The sequence below is a fragment of the Dipteris shenzhenensis genome, chromosome 14, assembly GCF_047967505.1.
Source record: "Dipteris shenzhenensis isolate YYH24624 ecotype China chromosome 14, Dip_SZ_1.0, whole genome shotgun sequence".
Classification (NCBI taxonomy): domain Eukaryota; kingdom Viridiplantae; phylum Streptophyta; class Polypodiopsida; order Gleicheniales; family Dipteridaceae; genus Dipteris; species Dipteris shenzhenensis.
Genome location: NC_141609.1, coordinates 34154512 through 34169385, shown reverse-complemented (window position 1 = coordinate 34169385; position 14874 = coordinate 34154512). Strand labels below are relative to the sequence as shown.

Genomic DNA, 14874 nt, shown 5'->3' with positions numbered 1-14874 from the left:
AGTACTAGCCTCGGTAGTCTCCAATGGAGTAAGGCCCAAACTTTGTGGAGGAATGTCATTTTTTGGAAAATGGCATCAACCTGAAGAGGTGTCATAGTGAACTCTACCTATACTATCTAATGGGAGACTGATGGCTTACTCGAATCATCATAGATCCCATAATCACCTGTAGTAGCCGCTCAAACCTCATCCACTCTGTCACTGAAAGGTTGCTCCCCACAAAAGGTGCTGCATACATGGCAGTTTGTCTCACTAGGGTGTCGAAAAAGCCCCCTTCGTCGGTGGATCCTGAAAGTGCGCCTGAAAGCACTGCCTTTCTAGTTGGGCCAAAGCTCCTTGTCCATGTATGAGTCGTGCTCTGGCTGCATGAACCATCCTGAAAACTGGTCTTGTGAAGACTGCCCCCAAGTATGTGTAAGACTGCACTATCTCCATTGGCTCATCTGGATAGGTGAAGCTATGTCTGTGCAGCACAGCTCATAAGGTGTTGAAGATCACAACCCTGGTCTTCCCAAGGTTGACTGTTAGGTCTCTCTCCCTGCAAAACACCTAAGGCCTTCAGATGCCTCTGCAATTCCTCTGCTGAATATGATATAAGGACTATGTTACCCGCATATAGCAATATCTGTATCATCAAATCAGCCAGAAGCAATCCCTTGCCTCCTAGTCAACCCAATCTGATAGGCCTCTTGGGGCACGAACTCTCCGAGAGAGAGAGAGAGAGAGAGAGAGAGAGAGAGTATGCTTGGAAGGCATCACATACCAACTTCATTTTTATGTTGGGAAATACCCCACTGTACAACTATTTGTCCTCTCATTGAAAGGGCATGCATCTGAGTACCTCTGAGGGGCATGGCTGAGGCTAGGAGAGAACTGATCTCATCATACGATAGGGGCTACGGCTGCTGTAGAATTACTGCTGACTGATCTGCAATTGTCTGGCACTGATGCTGCTGTGGAGACTGTGACTGAGGGGACTGGCTCCCTGGTTGCTGCAAGGTCTCGTCCTGCTGCTACTGGAACTGCTGAGGCTACTGCTGGGACTGCTGGAGCTTCTGTATCCTGACCGCTGCTAGTTGCAGCTGCTGGATCTGAGGGAAAGTGTTCCACTTTTATAGGTCTGTGTTGATGTCAGTTGACTTGCCCTGCTAGAGACTTGCTGACCTTGTTCTGGACTGCCCTGACCTGCCATGTGGCGGTCAAGTACTGCTGCTGCCCTCTGTTGCCGTCCTGCCTGGCATACAGCCATGTGGCAGCCTTTGATGGGCTGCTGCCTGCTTTTGCCAACCTGTAACGACATCTGCTGACCTGTTCTGCTCTTCTGCTGCCTGCATTTTCTGACATAAGCCACCATATAGCCAATACCTGCTTCGTACTGCTTGCTGACCTGCCATATGTGCAGTTGTGGGCTGCAGGCTGCAGGGTTGCCATGTACACAGCCATGCGATGGGCTGCAGATGCCAATAACAGGCTCACACCGCCAATCATAAGGCCTCTTTAATGCCTTCTATCTGTGGAGAGGTGATAAAAGTATGCTGCATGTTATTTGAAGTGTAGCGATCTTTTTTGCTTATGACCTGCACCTATATTTATAAGTGTTACATTTCAATTTTGGTGAAGAAAAGGTTGCTTACATGTTGTTAGCATTAAAGCTTCTAATTTAGGAATAAGCCTGACCCTTTTATTGACATGTCTTGACAAGATTTGATTTTGGTGGTGGATTGACAAATCAGTGGAGTCCAACCGAAGTGGATGTTTTTGCTTCATGTTCCGTGGACAAGACCATAGGTGTCTGGGATGCACGCCGACGGGATCAGGCAGTGATCTCAATCAAGGCGCATGATTCGGATGTCAATGTTATTTCATGGAATAGGTACCCTGTGTTTATTTACACACTCAATATTGAAGAGAGTGAGCTTCCTACATTTGAATCAACTCAGCTTTCTGTTTGCTGACGACTACATTGCAGTATACTGCCTGTTATACTTGAATATGAAGCCTGAACTTGTGGTGGAATTAGGTTGGCAAGCTGCATGATAGCATCAGGAAGTGATGATGGCACCTTTCGTATTTGGGACCTTCGTGCTTTTAAGGTACTTCCATGCTTATGTCCACTAGCTGTGGTCTTTTTGGTTTCACTGGCTTGATTGCCCACAATCATGACCATCTTATGACAAATCTTTGTAAAACATGTTTTTTGCTTTTAGGGCAATATTGCTCTGTGATTAAATTGACGCTTCCAAAAAAAAGTTGCTTTTGCAATTTGTTAGGTGGCAGAAGTGGTTCTCAAGGGGCCACGCTGCATGGTCTGGATGCATTTATTTTGGTCATATGCTGAGCTAGCTGCTGCTGACAGCGAATTGTATATGGGAATTAATGGAGACAGAAATAGAATGTCATCCAATACCCACCCTAAGAGTTTGCATTAGGGTGGGAAGCTTCCAGCCTATATTTTGTAGGGACTTGTGTGTGCTGTGTCACCATGCATTTTGGTCTTGTTACTGACAAGTTATGGAAACTTATGTGCTCTTCTCAACTCTGCTTATGCAGTTCTTTCTCTGTTCATTCTAACAAGAAACTAATGTTGATGTAAATGGAGATTCTCACTCCTTGTAACTGATTTTGGTAGCAGGATGATTCCTTTGTGGCACATTTCAAGTATCACAAGTCCCCCATTACTTCAATCGAGTGGAGTCCTCATGAAGCTTCCACCATTGGGGTTGCTTCTGCCGACAATCAACTGACGTATGATGCACTCCCTAAAATCTCTCTCCACAATCCTTTTCTGTACAGGTCATGAGTGTACTGTGGGACTTGTTGTATGCGTCGGTCTACATTTAGTCTCTGAGGTAGAATAGAAGCATAACTTTTCATTTATAAAGTCACGTCACTGATCCACCTCAACAAACAAAGGGTTACAATATGTGCAAGCCTGAACTTTTTGGCAACTTAAATGTAGTCATGTTGTGGTTGAGAAAAGGAAAGGTAGAATTGGTGTTTCTGCTTATGGATCATGTATTATTGGGCTCTCTTCAATCCCTCTCCTGGAGCAGTTTTTGTATTTATGGTCGTTATTATGAGAATCTTATCTTTCATGCTTGCATAATTTGCCTTCTTAAAGGTCATTCACCCTTGAGAATGATAGATTCTGAGATTTTCAAGGGCAGAAGCGAGCTTTGTTGGTGAGAAATGTCTCTTTTGAAAACATAGGACAGCTCAAATTTGGGTAATAATGGGAACAGAAGATAATGGCTTGCCTTCTAAGAAGGGCAAGGGGGAAGGCATAGGTGGGAGGAAAATGACGAAAGGGTGTGGAGAAAAGGTGAAGGCAAACCTTGCACGCTACCAAGACAAAGAAAACCTCCTCATTTTCCTGCCATTACTGGCCTGCCCACAGCACAGATCCCATCTATGCGCATCAGGACCACTGCTACGGGGTCTTGTCTTGTGGAATGTCACTATTTTAGTGGCATCTGGAATGTCATGATCTGAAACCAGACATCTTGCATTTTCAGAGTCTGGGATTTATCTCTCGAGCGGGATGTAGAAGAGGAGGCGGAGTTTCAAGCTCAAGTCAAGCAAAAGGTGCTCCCACCAGAGGATCTTCCACCCCAGCTTTTATTCGTACACCAGGTACTTCCCCTGCTCTGATACTCAGTTTTGAGACTTCTAGAGTGCATGATCTCTGGCATTAGCGTTCTTGCAAATCTTAAGAGCAGTTCTTGTCTTGTCATTCCTAAATGTGTCAGTGAATATCAGTGGGTTTGGTTCATAATAAAGCTGGCTTCTTTCCTTGCAGGGTCAAAAGGATTTGAAAGAGTTGCACTGGCATGCTCAAATTCCAGGTTTGGTTGTTTCAACCGCAGGAGATGGTTTCAATGTGTTGAAGCCATCCAACTTAGAAGGCCTTCTGACATCATGAGGTCTTACTCTTGTTGTTTTTGGAAATTTGAATTGTAACACCATTTTCCTCTACGGAATGCCAGGTTTCAGTGAGCATGATTTTATTCTGAAGATTTCATTGCCCCTGATGATACAATTCGAAATGTTGTTCTGCGCACGGAATAAGCTTTTGCATACTGACAAAGGTGTTTAATTTGAGATAAAGTGTACAGCAGTTTTTACAACCCCCTTTCCTGCTGGCAACATGCATGGAAGTACGTTCTTACCGGCAAGTTTGAGACGTCCTCTTCCCACTCTTGGAAGCTTATAAGATGAATTGAGTTTGGGTTTATGTTATTTCCATCATTTAGTGGAATTTATGGTTTTGGACCTCATGGCTGTGACTTCTGAGGTAGAAGGGTACGCTTTTGACATTCTGTAGTCACATGAATATGAAATTCCAATGTTTCTCATGTTCACAGGAGTCTAAATTTTGTGGATGTTCATATTATAGTGGGTTGAAAAAAATCAAGCAAACAAAATCTTTATTTATGACTTGCACAATGTCTTCTGGGAGATATATCTCTTCTACATGTGGCTCAATGCTTGACCATAAATGTGTAAATCTTATTTAGCAAAAAATATGAAGGACACTACCCTGAGCATGAATTTATTGAACGGTGATCAGCCCTACCATAAAGGGCCAGCATTACAAAAATCTGATTAGAAATAGAAAGGAGCACAGTGTGCAAGACCAATAGTGCAAATGCAATAGCTCTCTACAGGTGTAACATAATCCATTAGAACATCCTTCATCTCACTACTAAGTTTCCTTTGATTTGAGCATCTACATCCTTTTAGATGCACAGCCTGGACAGACCTTTTACAGCAGCAACCGCGAGACCATTCCCGAGTGCTTGCTTCTAAGCTTCAACTTAAGCTAGCATGATCATTGATTCTTGTTAATAACTTCGCCAAATGATCATTGATTCTTGTTAATGATCATTTGCACTATTGGTGCAAGACCAATAGTGCAAATGCAATAGCTCTCTACAGGTGTAACATAATCCATTAGAACATCCTTCATCTCACTACTAAGTTTCCTTTGATTTGAGCATCTACATCCTTTTAGATGCACAGCCTGGACAGACCTTTTACAGCAGCAACCGCGAGACCATTCCCGAGTGCTTGCTTCTAAGCTTCAACTTAAGCTAGCATGATCATTGATTCTTGTTAATAACTTCGCCAAAAACCTGAATAAAATTCCAGTCAACCCATTAGGCCTCATGGATTTTTCTAACTCTATACTATTAAGGGCATTTGGCTGATAGTTACTGTTTGCTTACTAATTAGAGAACTCTTTGACACTAAATTTCCTACTCGTGTTCCAAAAATGATTTGAAACTATGGGCCTGCGACTATCAATTGATTCTATTTTTTGGTACTGGAAGGAAAAAAGTGAAAGGGGCAGTCAGACTAAGCAAACTAGCCCGTCCAATAATTCCTATTCCCACTATTTAAACCCGTCTGCCTCTTCATAATTTCCTCCCAGTCCTTCATATACAACAAAACTACACAATCCCACCATTTCCTATAATTCCTGTCTCATCTAATTGCCAAACCGGCCATTACTTTGATGCTCTTGTCAATGGAGGTCTTGCCAGACTCTGCTCAGAAAACTTTTTGCACTTAAAAATTTTGTAATTAAAACTTGAAGGGGACGTCCCAAGACCATTTAACTGATACAAGTGTGCGAAGTGTTTGAAATCAACTAATAGAGGGTATGCATAGCGGATGACTAATAGATCAGCCCAGGGGCTCACATAGGGTGTGATGTACGTGGAATCACAAACTTTCTTAATGTGCTTCACATCGATGTGTAGAATAACAAGTAGACAATGCTCATAAGAGGTATAGGAACATCAAAATATTTGTCAAATGGACACGAAAGTGCAATTTCTGTGGAAAGTTTGGTCATTTTGCAAAGAAGAGACTCTTAGCAAATCTTGTGGAAGAATTAGGAAAAGAACTTGAGGAGACAGTTGCTCTCACTACTTTCACCACCCAAATCAATCTTGATAAGGGTGATGACTCATTTATCTTCTAAGTTGTTTTGTGTATGGTCAGTAAGGGTTCTCTGCCTTAGGATGTCTCCCTTAATTGATTGTTAGTCGTATGTGAGTTTTACCTTGTCAGACCATTGGAAACCCCCCATGCATAGTCATTGTACATTCTCCCTCTTGTCTGCCAAGAGCCATAACTAGAGTGAGTCGTAGGTTGGGGTCATGAGTGTTGTTACTATACAACTCTGTATATTGTTCATGACGATTTGCACAACTTTGTCTAGGCCTATCTCTCTTACGGTTTTTGCCTACTCAAATGTTGAATCGACAAGCAAGTTTCTTTGTTATGGGTGTTCCTGGTGTGTATGATTCTTGAATGGGTGTCCCCATTATTTATGATTCTTGAATTCATCTTTTCATTATTTGATCAATGGTAGATTTGTAAGTTACATGTCATTATTTGACCCTTGCTTATGTTTGTTCTTATGTTTCTTGTTGAGTTTGGACAAGTTTTGTTGGCTTGCTCTACATTGCTACCTCTCTATGTGTGTAGAAATGGATGGTAGCTTGCTTTGCATTGCTACCTCTCTATGTGTGCAAAAATGGATGGTGTTCAGTGTCTTGGCCATTGTGTTTTGTGATCTTTGCAATGGTTTCTTTGGTGTTGCATGTGAGTGATGTGGATGGGCTTGTGCTGCATGTGTCTTGTTTGTATTAAGTAGTGCATTGCTTATCCATGTGCACTTTTCTACCTTTTTGTGTGCTGAGTCTATTATGTCTAGTGGTTTTAAAGAACAACTCCAAATGCTTGAGAAAAAACATCATACAAATGAGCAATCCAAAAGGCGTTGATCATGGGAAAAAGAGAAAAAACAATTGACTGTCGAAAACTAGTCACTGCCTAGGAAATTTCTAGGACACGGGAAAACACCAAGATGCATCCAAAAAATACCTCATTGGCAATAATGAAGTCAAAGATACTTGCAAGCCAAGACTTAAAAGGACATTCCTACCTTTAGACGATCACTTTAGAACTTCCAAGCCAAGACTTACAAAGACACTCCTATCTTTAGATGATCACTTTAGAACTTCAAGTCCAACACTCCCAAATGGCACACAAGGTGTAGATGGACATGGTTAGTGGTATTATCCTACATGTGTTGTATTGTCTTCCTCATGCTTCGGGATGTCATACTTTCAATGCATGCATGTGATTTTGGCCTTGTTTATGGGTGTGTTGTGTCTCTTTTGAGGGTCATGTCGAGAAGAACAGCAACAAGGTCGGCTAGAAGTAGGGATTGTTGCGCGGGTTGGAGCCAACCAACTGGGCTCGGAGAGAAAACTGAGGGGCTGGGTCCTTGCATGGAATGAAGGGCTAAAGGCCCACCTTTATAGAGCCCCACAGTTGGTGGGGAGGTAGAGCACAAGTCGGCAAGCAAGTTGGCTAAAGGGCCCAAAGATGCCTAGAATAGAGAGCCCATGGGGGGGGATGCTGGGTCATTTTGCAAAGGTTGTAAAAAGAAGAAGACGGATCAAAAGAACAAGGAGTCGTCCGACTCATATTTAGATGGTGTGATCGTCCTAGAACTATTCTTGGTGATAGATCCATGTGTTAGTAAGGTCAGATATGTAGACCTAGAAGTCATAGTGCAGATGCTTGATATTGAGATGTGGGTAGACGGAGAGGTAGAGATCTTTGTGAAGGATAGCAAGCACTTGGACTCTTCAAGGTGCTTGGCTGTTGATACTAATATAAGGGTGGATTTCATGGAGTTCCCTAGGGTTTCAAGTTTAGATGGATGCTATAATTCAGAAGGAGGCATTAAAGGACTACACAGGCCATTGGTATGTGCCTCCATGATATATGGTTTGCTTTCTAGTATGTAATTGATGTCATATTAGAGTAACTCGTAACCATAATTATGAAAACTAAGATGCGATATGGTGCTACATAATTAATAAAACTAATTTTGTTTTAAAAAAAGGGGGGGAGGGGTGAAATGGAGTAATTATCCAACTCATAATTGTGGCAACTTCCTCAAAGGATTTTTCCAAGTCTTTATGGCAAAAAAAGGGGGAAATATTCATAAGCTAGCATCCATGGGAAGCCATACAAGTTCATCAAAATATAACTATAAAGTCTTTAGAGTGGGAACATTAAAAAAAACAAGCCGAGACCCAAAAACTACTATCCATCTTTTGTTAGTCATCCATCAATGAGAATATTCCCTACATCCACACACTAGAGTAAAAAACATTTGAAACATTTGTTGATAAGTATGTGTGTGTATGTGTATGTGTGTCTATTTGTATGTGAATTTTTAAATTTGAGCCTTTATAACATGCTATGGAAAGAATCTGCTCTTCATGTGTCTCTGGAAATGCGAGATTGGAAGGAATATGCCTTCCTAGAAGGAAGAAGGGAAATTATTTATGCTTCTTCGAATCTCAAAAGAAAATTGTTGGAAGGTGATTATGGTTAGGGTGTACAGAAGCCAGAAGAGTACTTTCTTGAGAACTCAGTGAGAGTTCATGGTCTAGGTTATCTAGAGATATTCTTGCAATTCTTGAGATGGTTCTTTTGTTGTGGACCTTCCTAGGGGAGGACAGCAGATTGCAGGTTGTTTACTCACTATGATTATGAGGGGGACAACTGGAAGATGGCGGCATTTAGATTGCTCCAGCTCGAAGATAGGAACGTGACTGAAGGTGGTGGTGCCATCTGGATCTACCTTGGATGCACCTGTAAACCAAGATGCTTTGCTTGTGCAGGAGGAGCAAGAGCCATTGGTTGAAAAGCTCGGAATCGGAATCAAAACCGGATTGTTCTAGAGAGTTTCATCATGCTTGAGCAACTTCATCGATGAGTAGGCATTGGGCCGAGATGTGTCGGTGAGAGGGGGTGTTAAAAAGGCCACCTCACCATCTGTAAGCCCTTAAATGAGGAGAGCCTGGAAGAGGGAGGCCTAGGACAAGATCTTCCCAGAGAAGAGAAAGAGAGGGGGCTATGAAGAGAGTGGGAGAGAAGGAAGGAGTCTCACTTGCAGCTTTCTCACATACACAATGGGGGAATATGCACAAAGGTGGAGGCTGAAAATAGTTTTCCTCTTCTTAGTTGTGAAAGCCAAAAGAACTCTAGGTACAAAAGAATAGGTGAACCCTATATGTGGGTCTCAAACCAAACTCAGCTAACTAAGGTGGCATACTAACTGAGCCACTAACTAGAGTACATAAAGATAGCTGTCATCCAGCTATTTTTTATGGGCGGTGTACCAACTGCATCTGCATCTAAGAAGTTGGTGACATAAATGCACAATGGTCACCCTTGTATATCACGAGTGCAGCTCGGTATCTCAACACTCCCCCTCGAGCTCAATCCCAATTCCTACACACCAAGCAGGTCTCTGAACTTGCACAACTTCTTTGCACCCAATGCCTTCATGAATATGTCAACTACTTGATCCTCTGTGTTGACATAAACCAGATCAATAAAACCTACTAGAACCTTCTCCCAGACATAGTGATAATGCATCTCAATGTGCTTTGTTCTAGCATGATAGACTGGGTTATTTGCCAAGTGTATACTGCTCATGTTGTCACAATAAATGACAACTGGCCCATCTGTAGACTGATGCATATCATAAAGTAGCTTATGCAACCAAGCTACCTCACATGCAGCCATTGCTGCACCCCTGTACTCAGCCTCTGTGCTTGACAAGGCAACTGTAGGCTGTTTCTTACTGCTCCAAGTGACTGCAGCACTCCCAAAAGAGAACATATATCCACTTGTAGATCGTCTATAAAAAATACTACCAGCCCAATCAGCATTAGTGTATCCATGCAATTGTATCTGAACCCCAGTCTCATAAAATAGTCCATACTGCAATGTGGACTTCACATGCCTCAGTATGCATCTAGCCGCATCCAAATGCGATTTCCTTAGAGCCTGCATAAATTGACTTACCAACCCAACATCATAGCTCAAATCTGGCTTGGTAATAGTCATATAAATCAAACTTCCTACTATGTGTCTGTACATAGTAGGGTCTTTCAGAAGCTCACCTGCATTTGGGCTCAACTTCACATTCTGCTCCAAAGGAACTGAAATAGGCTTACATCCTATCATCCCATCTTTGGACAGCATGTCCAATCCATACTGCCTCTGCAAGAGCCATATCTCACTTGTGGATCTAATCACCTTAATGCCCAAGAAGTAACGCAGCTCTCCCAAATCCTTCACCTCAAACTTTTGCTTCAATAGCATTTTCACATGAAGGATATCTTCATCACTATCACCTGTGATAATCAAACGATCAACATAAATGACAAGCAGCATAATGCCTTTCTCTGTTTTCTTCTTGTCAGTCACCATGCAAGAAAGAAATCTTTACATCCATTTGATGTAAAGACCATCCCTTTGATGTAGCCATAGCAATGACTGCTCTTACGATTTCCATTCTTGCAACCGGACTGAATGGTTCTTCATAATCAATGCCATATGTCTGTGCATACCCCTTGACAACGAATCTTGCCTTGTATCTGTTCACAGAATCATCTGCATTGTGCTTCACCTTATAAACCCACTTGCAGCCAATTGCATTCTTGTGTTTAGGCAAAGGCATATCCATGGATTTCTCCCATTTTTCTTTTCCCATGGCTTGCTCAAAAGAAGTGGGTTCTGGTTCATGTATCACTTTGACCATATAGGCATAGTGAATGGCTTTAAATCCATCATATTTCAGCCTATCCACAAGATACCTAACTTTGGTAGACTTGGGAAAAAGAGGCTCACTACCAAGTGCTCTCAAACATCCCTTGTCTTCCTTACTCTAGGTGTAACAACAGAAAGAATACCCAACTCATCATCAAGGCTCTAATCTGAGCCATTGGATTCACCATCCACATAAGAGTGACGTGCATTCACATCAACCATGGGTTGATCTACTTTCTCCTTTCCTTTTCGTGATACTAGCATACCACTATCTACATTGCTTTGAGGAGATCCTCCTAATCTCAATCTACTTGTCCATGGTGAAGTATGTGAACCACTGCTAGTAAACACTACAAGTCCACTAATATTTTGTGATTGCTGCTGTGAGTTCTGTGCAGCATTACCATTTTGTGCATCTACATCATCAATCACATTTACTGGTTTATACTAGCTGCTCATCTCATCAAAAACAACATCTCTACTCACTGTAAACTTACGAGTAGAAGGGTTATAGCATCTATACCCTTTTTGCTACAGAGAATTACCAATAAAGATGCACTTCTCAGCTTTTGGATCCAACTTTCAAATGAACATAGGCAATGCAACCAAAAACTTTCAAATGAGAAATATCTGGTTTCCTACCAGTATACCTCTCCTCTGGCGTCATGCCTTTTATTGTTGCAGTGGGAGTCCCGTTCATTATGTAGACTACTGTAGCAACTGCTTTAGCCCAATAATAATCTGGCAGGTCTTTTTCGTTGAGCATGGCACGAGATACCTCTCCAATATGCCTATTTTTCCTTTCTGCAAGTCCATTTTGCTGTGGGGTATGACTGCATGAATATTGCTACTTTATGCCATGCTCCTGTAGGAAACTTGCAAAATCATTTGAGAGGTACTCTCCCCCTCCATCTAACCTTAGGCATTTTATTTGCAGGCTTGTTTCTTTTTCAACCATAGCTTTAAAAGCTTTGAAATGCCCAAACACTTCACTTTTCTTTTTCATAAAATACACCCAAACTTTTCTACTGTAGTCATTAATAAAAGTGACAAAATAATGATAGCCTCCAATAGATGCAGCTTTAGTAGTTCACACATCAGAGTGGATTAATTCCAATGGCCTCTTACTCTCTTGAACATGTCTAGGAAATGGTTTCCTTCCCTGTTTTCCAAATTGACAGGCTTCACATAGCTTATGCATTTCTGCAACCTTGAACTTAGGCAATCCTGCAATTATATTTTGGGCTTGCATTAAATCAAGTCATTGTACATTAACATGAACAATGCATTTATGCCAAATATTAATATCTGCAACTATACCGGTCCCATGTGCAAACATTGTTGCACTCAATTTAGGCATGTCCGCATCCAATGTAAACATCCTGCCCTTCTTCTTTCCTTTTGCTATCTAGCGACCTTTATTTTTTAGATCCTCAACAAAGCATCCATGAGGATTAAATGTTACCTGCAAGCCCTGCTCAACCATTTGACCAACAAAAAATAGGCTCTTGGTGATATTTGGGACATGAAGTACATCAGACAGGTATTTCTTTTTTCCATCCTGCATAGACAAAGGAATTTTACAAATCTGCACAATAGGATGTGCAGTATCATCACCAGTCTCCACAAATCCTAGTCTTTCCATTTTCCTTGCATCCTGTATCCATTCTGCATGACTTGTCATGTGGTTTGACGCACCTGAGTCAACATACCACACATCATTGCCTTCTTCTGCACTTGTCACAGAGTTGGTCATGTGTTGCACCATAAACATATGCTCATTTCTCTCATCACGCTGTCTACTAGAGGATGCATAATTGCCTTGCTGCAATTTTCCAGTCATGATGTCATTCTACTTTCTATAGCAATCTTTAACCATATGACCCATTTTACCACAGTAGTAGCATTCAACATTGTTGTTTGCATTTTGGTCTCTCTGCCATTCACCTTGACCTCTTTGGCTCCCCTTGTCTCTAAAGTTACCACGTCCTCCTCCATAGGATTGGTTTTCTTGAATTTGCTGCATATTTCGATTTCTGCCATGTCCTCCAAATCGGCTCTCTGCCTCTACCTATTCTAGCATTTGAGTAGAAGATAGCTTCTTTTGAAGTTCCTCCTGAAGAAGATGCACCACCATTTCTCTACTCTTCAAAAATTAGAAGAGCAATCAACTCCTCAAAATCAAGAAAATTATCACGGACGGCAATGGATGTATGGATTTGTGCATAATCCTTTCCTAGACCATTCAAGGTCACAGAAACTAAATCATCATCTTCCACTGGCGACCCAATAGAAGCAAGTGCATCTGCAATCTTCTTCACCTTCATGTGGTAGTCATTGATGCTCATATTTTCTCTCTGCACATTATGCAACTCCTGCTTGAGCTGCATTTTCCTTGCTTGCGTATTTGTGCTATACATTTTTATCAAAGTATCCCACACCTCCTTCGGTGTGCTTGCATCCTGAATATGCACAATCATAGAATCTGAAATACTGATAGACAGCTAGTACATAATTTTTTTGGCTCTCTCATGCCAGCCTTTAAATGCCTGCAATTCCTATTGATTGGGAACATTAGGAATAACTAGTTCTTGTTCAGCTCTAGTAATGAACTCCCAATAGCCTTTTCCCTTAAGGAAATTTGTCATTCTAAACTTCCATGCTTGGAAGTTGTTCTTGTCAAGCTTTTCTGTGACAATTAGTGAAAGAGCATCAGATGCCATTACAGAACATTGCAAAATATTTTGTCACTGCAAAGAAACACAACTTCTCCCTCACAAGGGCAAATTTGCAAAACTGATGAGAGTGGTATTTGACCACATAGTCACTTCCTAGTGACGATTATGCATCAATAGGCAATAAGAATGTTTCTGTCACTCCCAATATCTCTGCGCACAAGAATACAATGTAATTTTTGCGATAACTGTTCATCGACCTGCAGAACAGTGGTCGCACAGCAAAAATAGGGCACTTTCCTGAGTGCCTTTGGAAAACTTCCGCCACCAAAACGCGGGCCCTGAACAGTCTCGAATCAAAATCTGAGATAGTGCACTCTTGCACTTTTCGGCTATGTTACCTGCAAAGATTTGCTCCCAAACTCGAAAAAAAAAGGAAAGCAACACTGATCCTCCTACTAGGACACCGTGAGCTTGGTTTCCTTTCTTGAGATCCTTACCATGAACCGAGCTCTGATACCATGTGAAGAGAGTGGGAGAGAAGGAAGGAGTCTCACTTGCAGCTTTCTCACATACACAATGGGGGAATATGCACTAAGGTAGGGGCTGAAAATAGTTTTCCTCTTCTTAGTTGTGAAAGCTAAAAGAATTCTAGGTACAAAAGAATAGGTGAACCCTATATGTGGGTCTCAAACCAAACTCAGCTAACTAAGGTGGCATACTAACTGAGCCACGAACTAGAGTACATAAAGATAGTTGTCATCCAGCTATTATTCATGGGCAGTGTACCAACCGCATCTGCATCTAATAAGTCGGTGACATAAATGCACGATGGTCACCCTGGCATATCACGAGTGGAGCTCAATATCTCAATAGGGACTGCCACATGGGCAACACCTCACAACAAACAAAGGCAAACAAAGGCTGGATGGTCCAAGGGAAAAGGTGCATTTGTGGTGGCAGGGAGTGTGGGCAGGCATATGTCCTGCACAGCAAGGCAGGGAAAATAGTAACATGGGAGAGTTGGTGCCTCACACAAGTTGTATTTGGTTTGTACTGATGTTTGTGGACCCATGCGAGTTGCAACTCTTGGGGAATTCTATTATTTTGTCACATTCATTGATGACCACCAGGTATACTTGGATTTTTGCTTTGAAATCCAAATCTAAAGTTCTTGCTTTGAAATCCAAATTTGAAGTTTTTGCATGCTTCATGCATTTTATTGCCTTGGTTGAGAATGAAAGCGGGATGAAAATTTCCTACATTAATTTAGACAGGTGGGGTGAATATATGTCAAAGGAATTTGCTAATTTTTTGGCCTCATGTGGCATACATCATCAATGCACTATGCCTTACATTCCTCAGCAAAATCCTGTGGTTGAGAGAAAGAATAGATCAGTCATGGAGATGGCCAGGTGTATGATGCAAAGCAAGCACTTTCCTAACAAGTTCTGGTTGTATGTCGTTGTGTTGCAAATTACATTTTGAACAGATTTCCCACAAAGGCATTGAAGACCATCACACCTTATGATGCTTGGATAGG

The 14874-nt window shown here is 41.7% G+C and overlaps 1 protein-coding gene across 2 annotated transcripts in view; it reads left to right on the top strand.

Moving 5' to 3' along the window:
* LOC147894518 (Transducin family protein / WD-40 repeat family protein) overlaps positions 1–4096 on the top strand; it is a 34537-nt gene extending 30441 nt beyond the window's left edge. Inside the window, exons 9-14 of one of the 2 annotated variants that reach the window (XM_087384590.1) lie at positions 1734–1873; positions 2021–2093; positions 2633–2745; positions 3516–3633; positions 3800–3956; positions 3987–4092. In XM_087384590.1, coding sequence (XP_087240716.1) covers positions 1734–1873; positions 2021–2093; positions 2633–2745; positions 3516–3633; positions 3800–3922 — 567 coding nt within the window. In that variant the 3' untranslated portion in view covers positions 3923–3956; positions 3987–4092. Of the gene's footprint in view, positions 1–1733; positions 1874–2020; positions 2094–2632; positions 2746–3515; positions 3634–3799 lie in introns of both variants that reach the window. The other variant, XM_087384589.1, reaches the window with a different exon arrangement.
* Positions 4097–14874: the final 10778 nt, after the last annotated feature.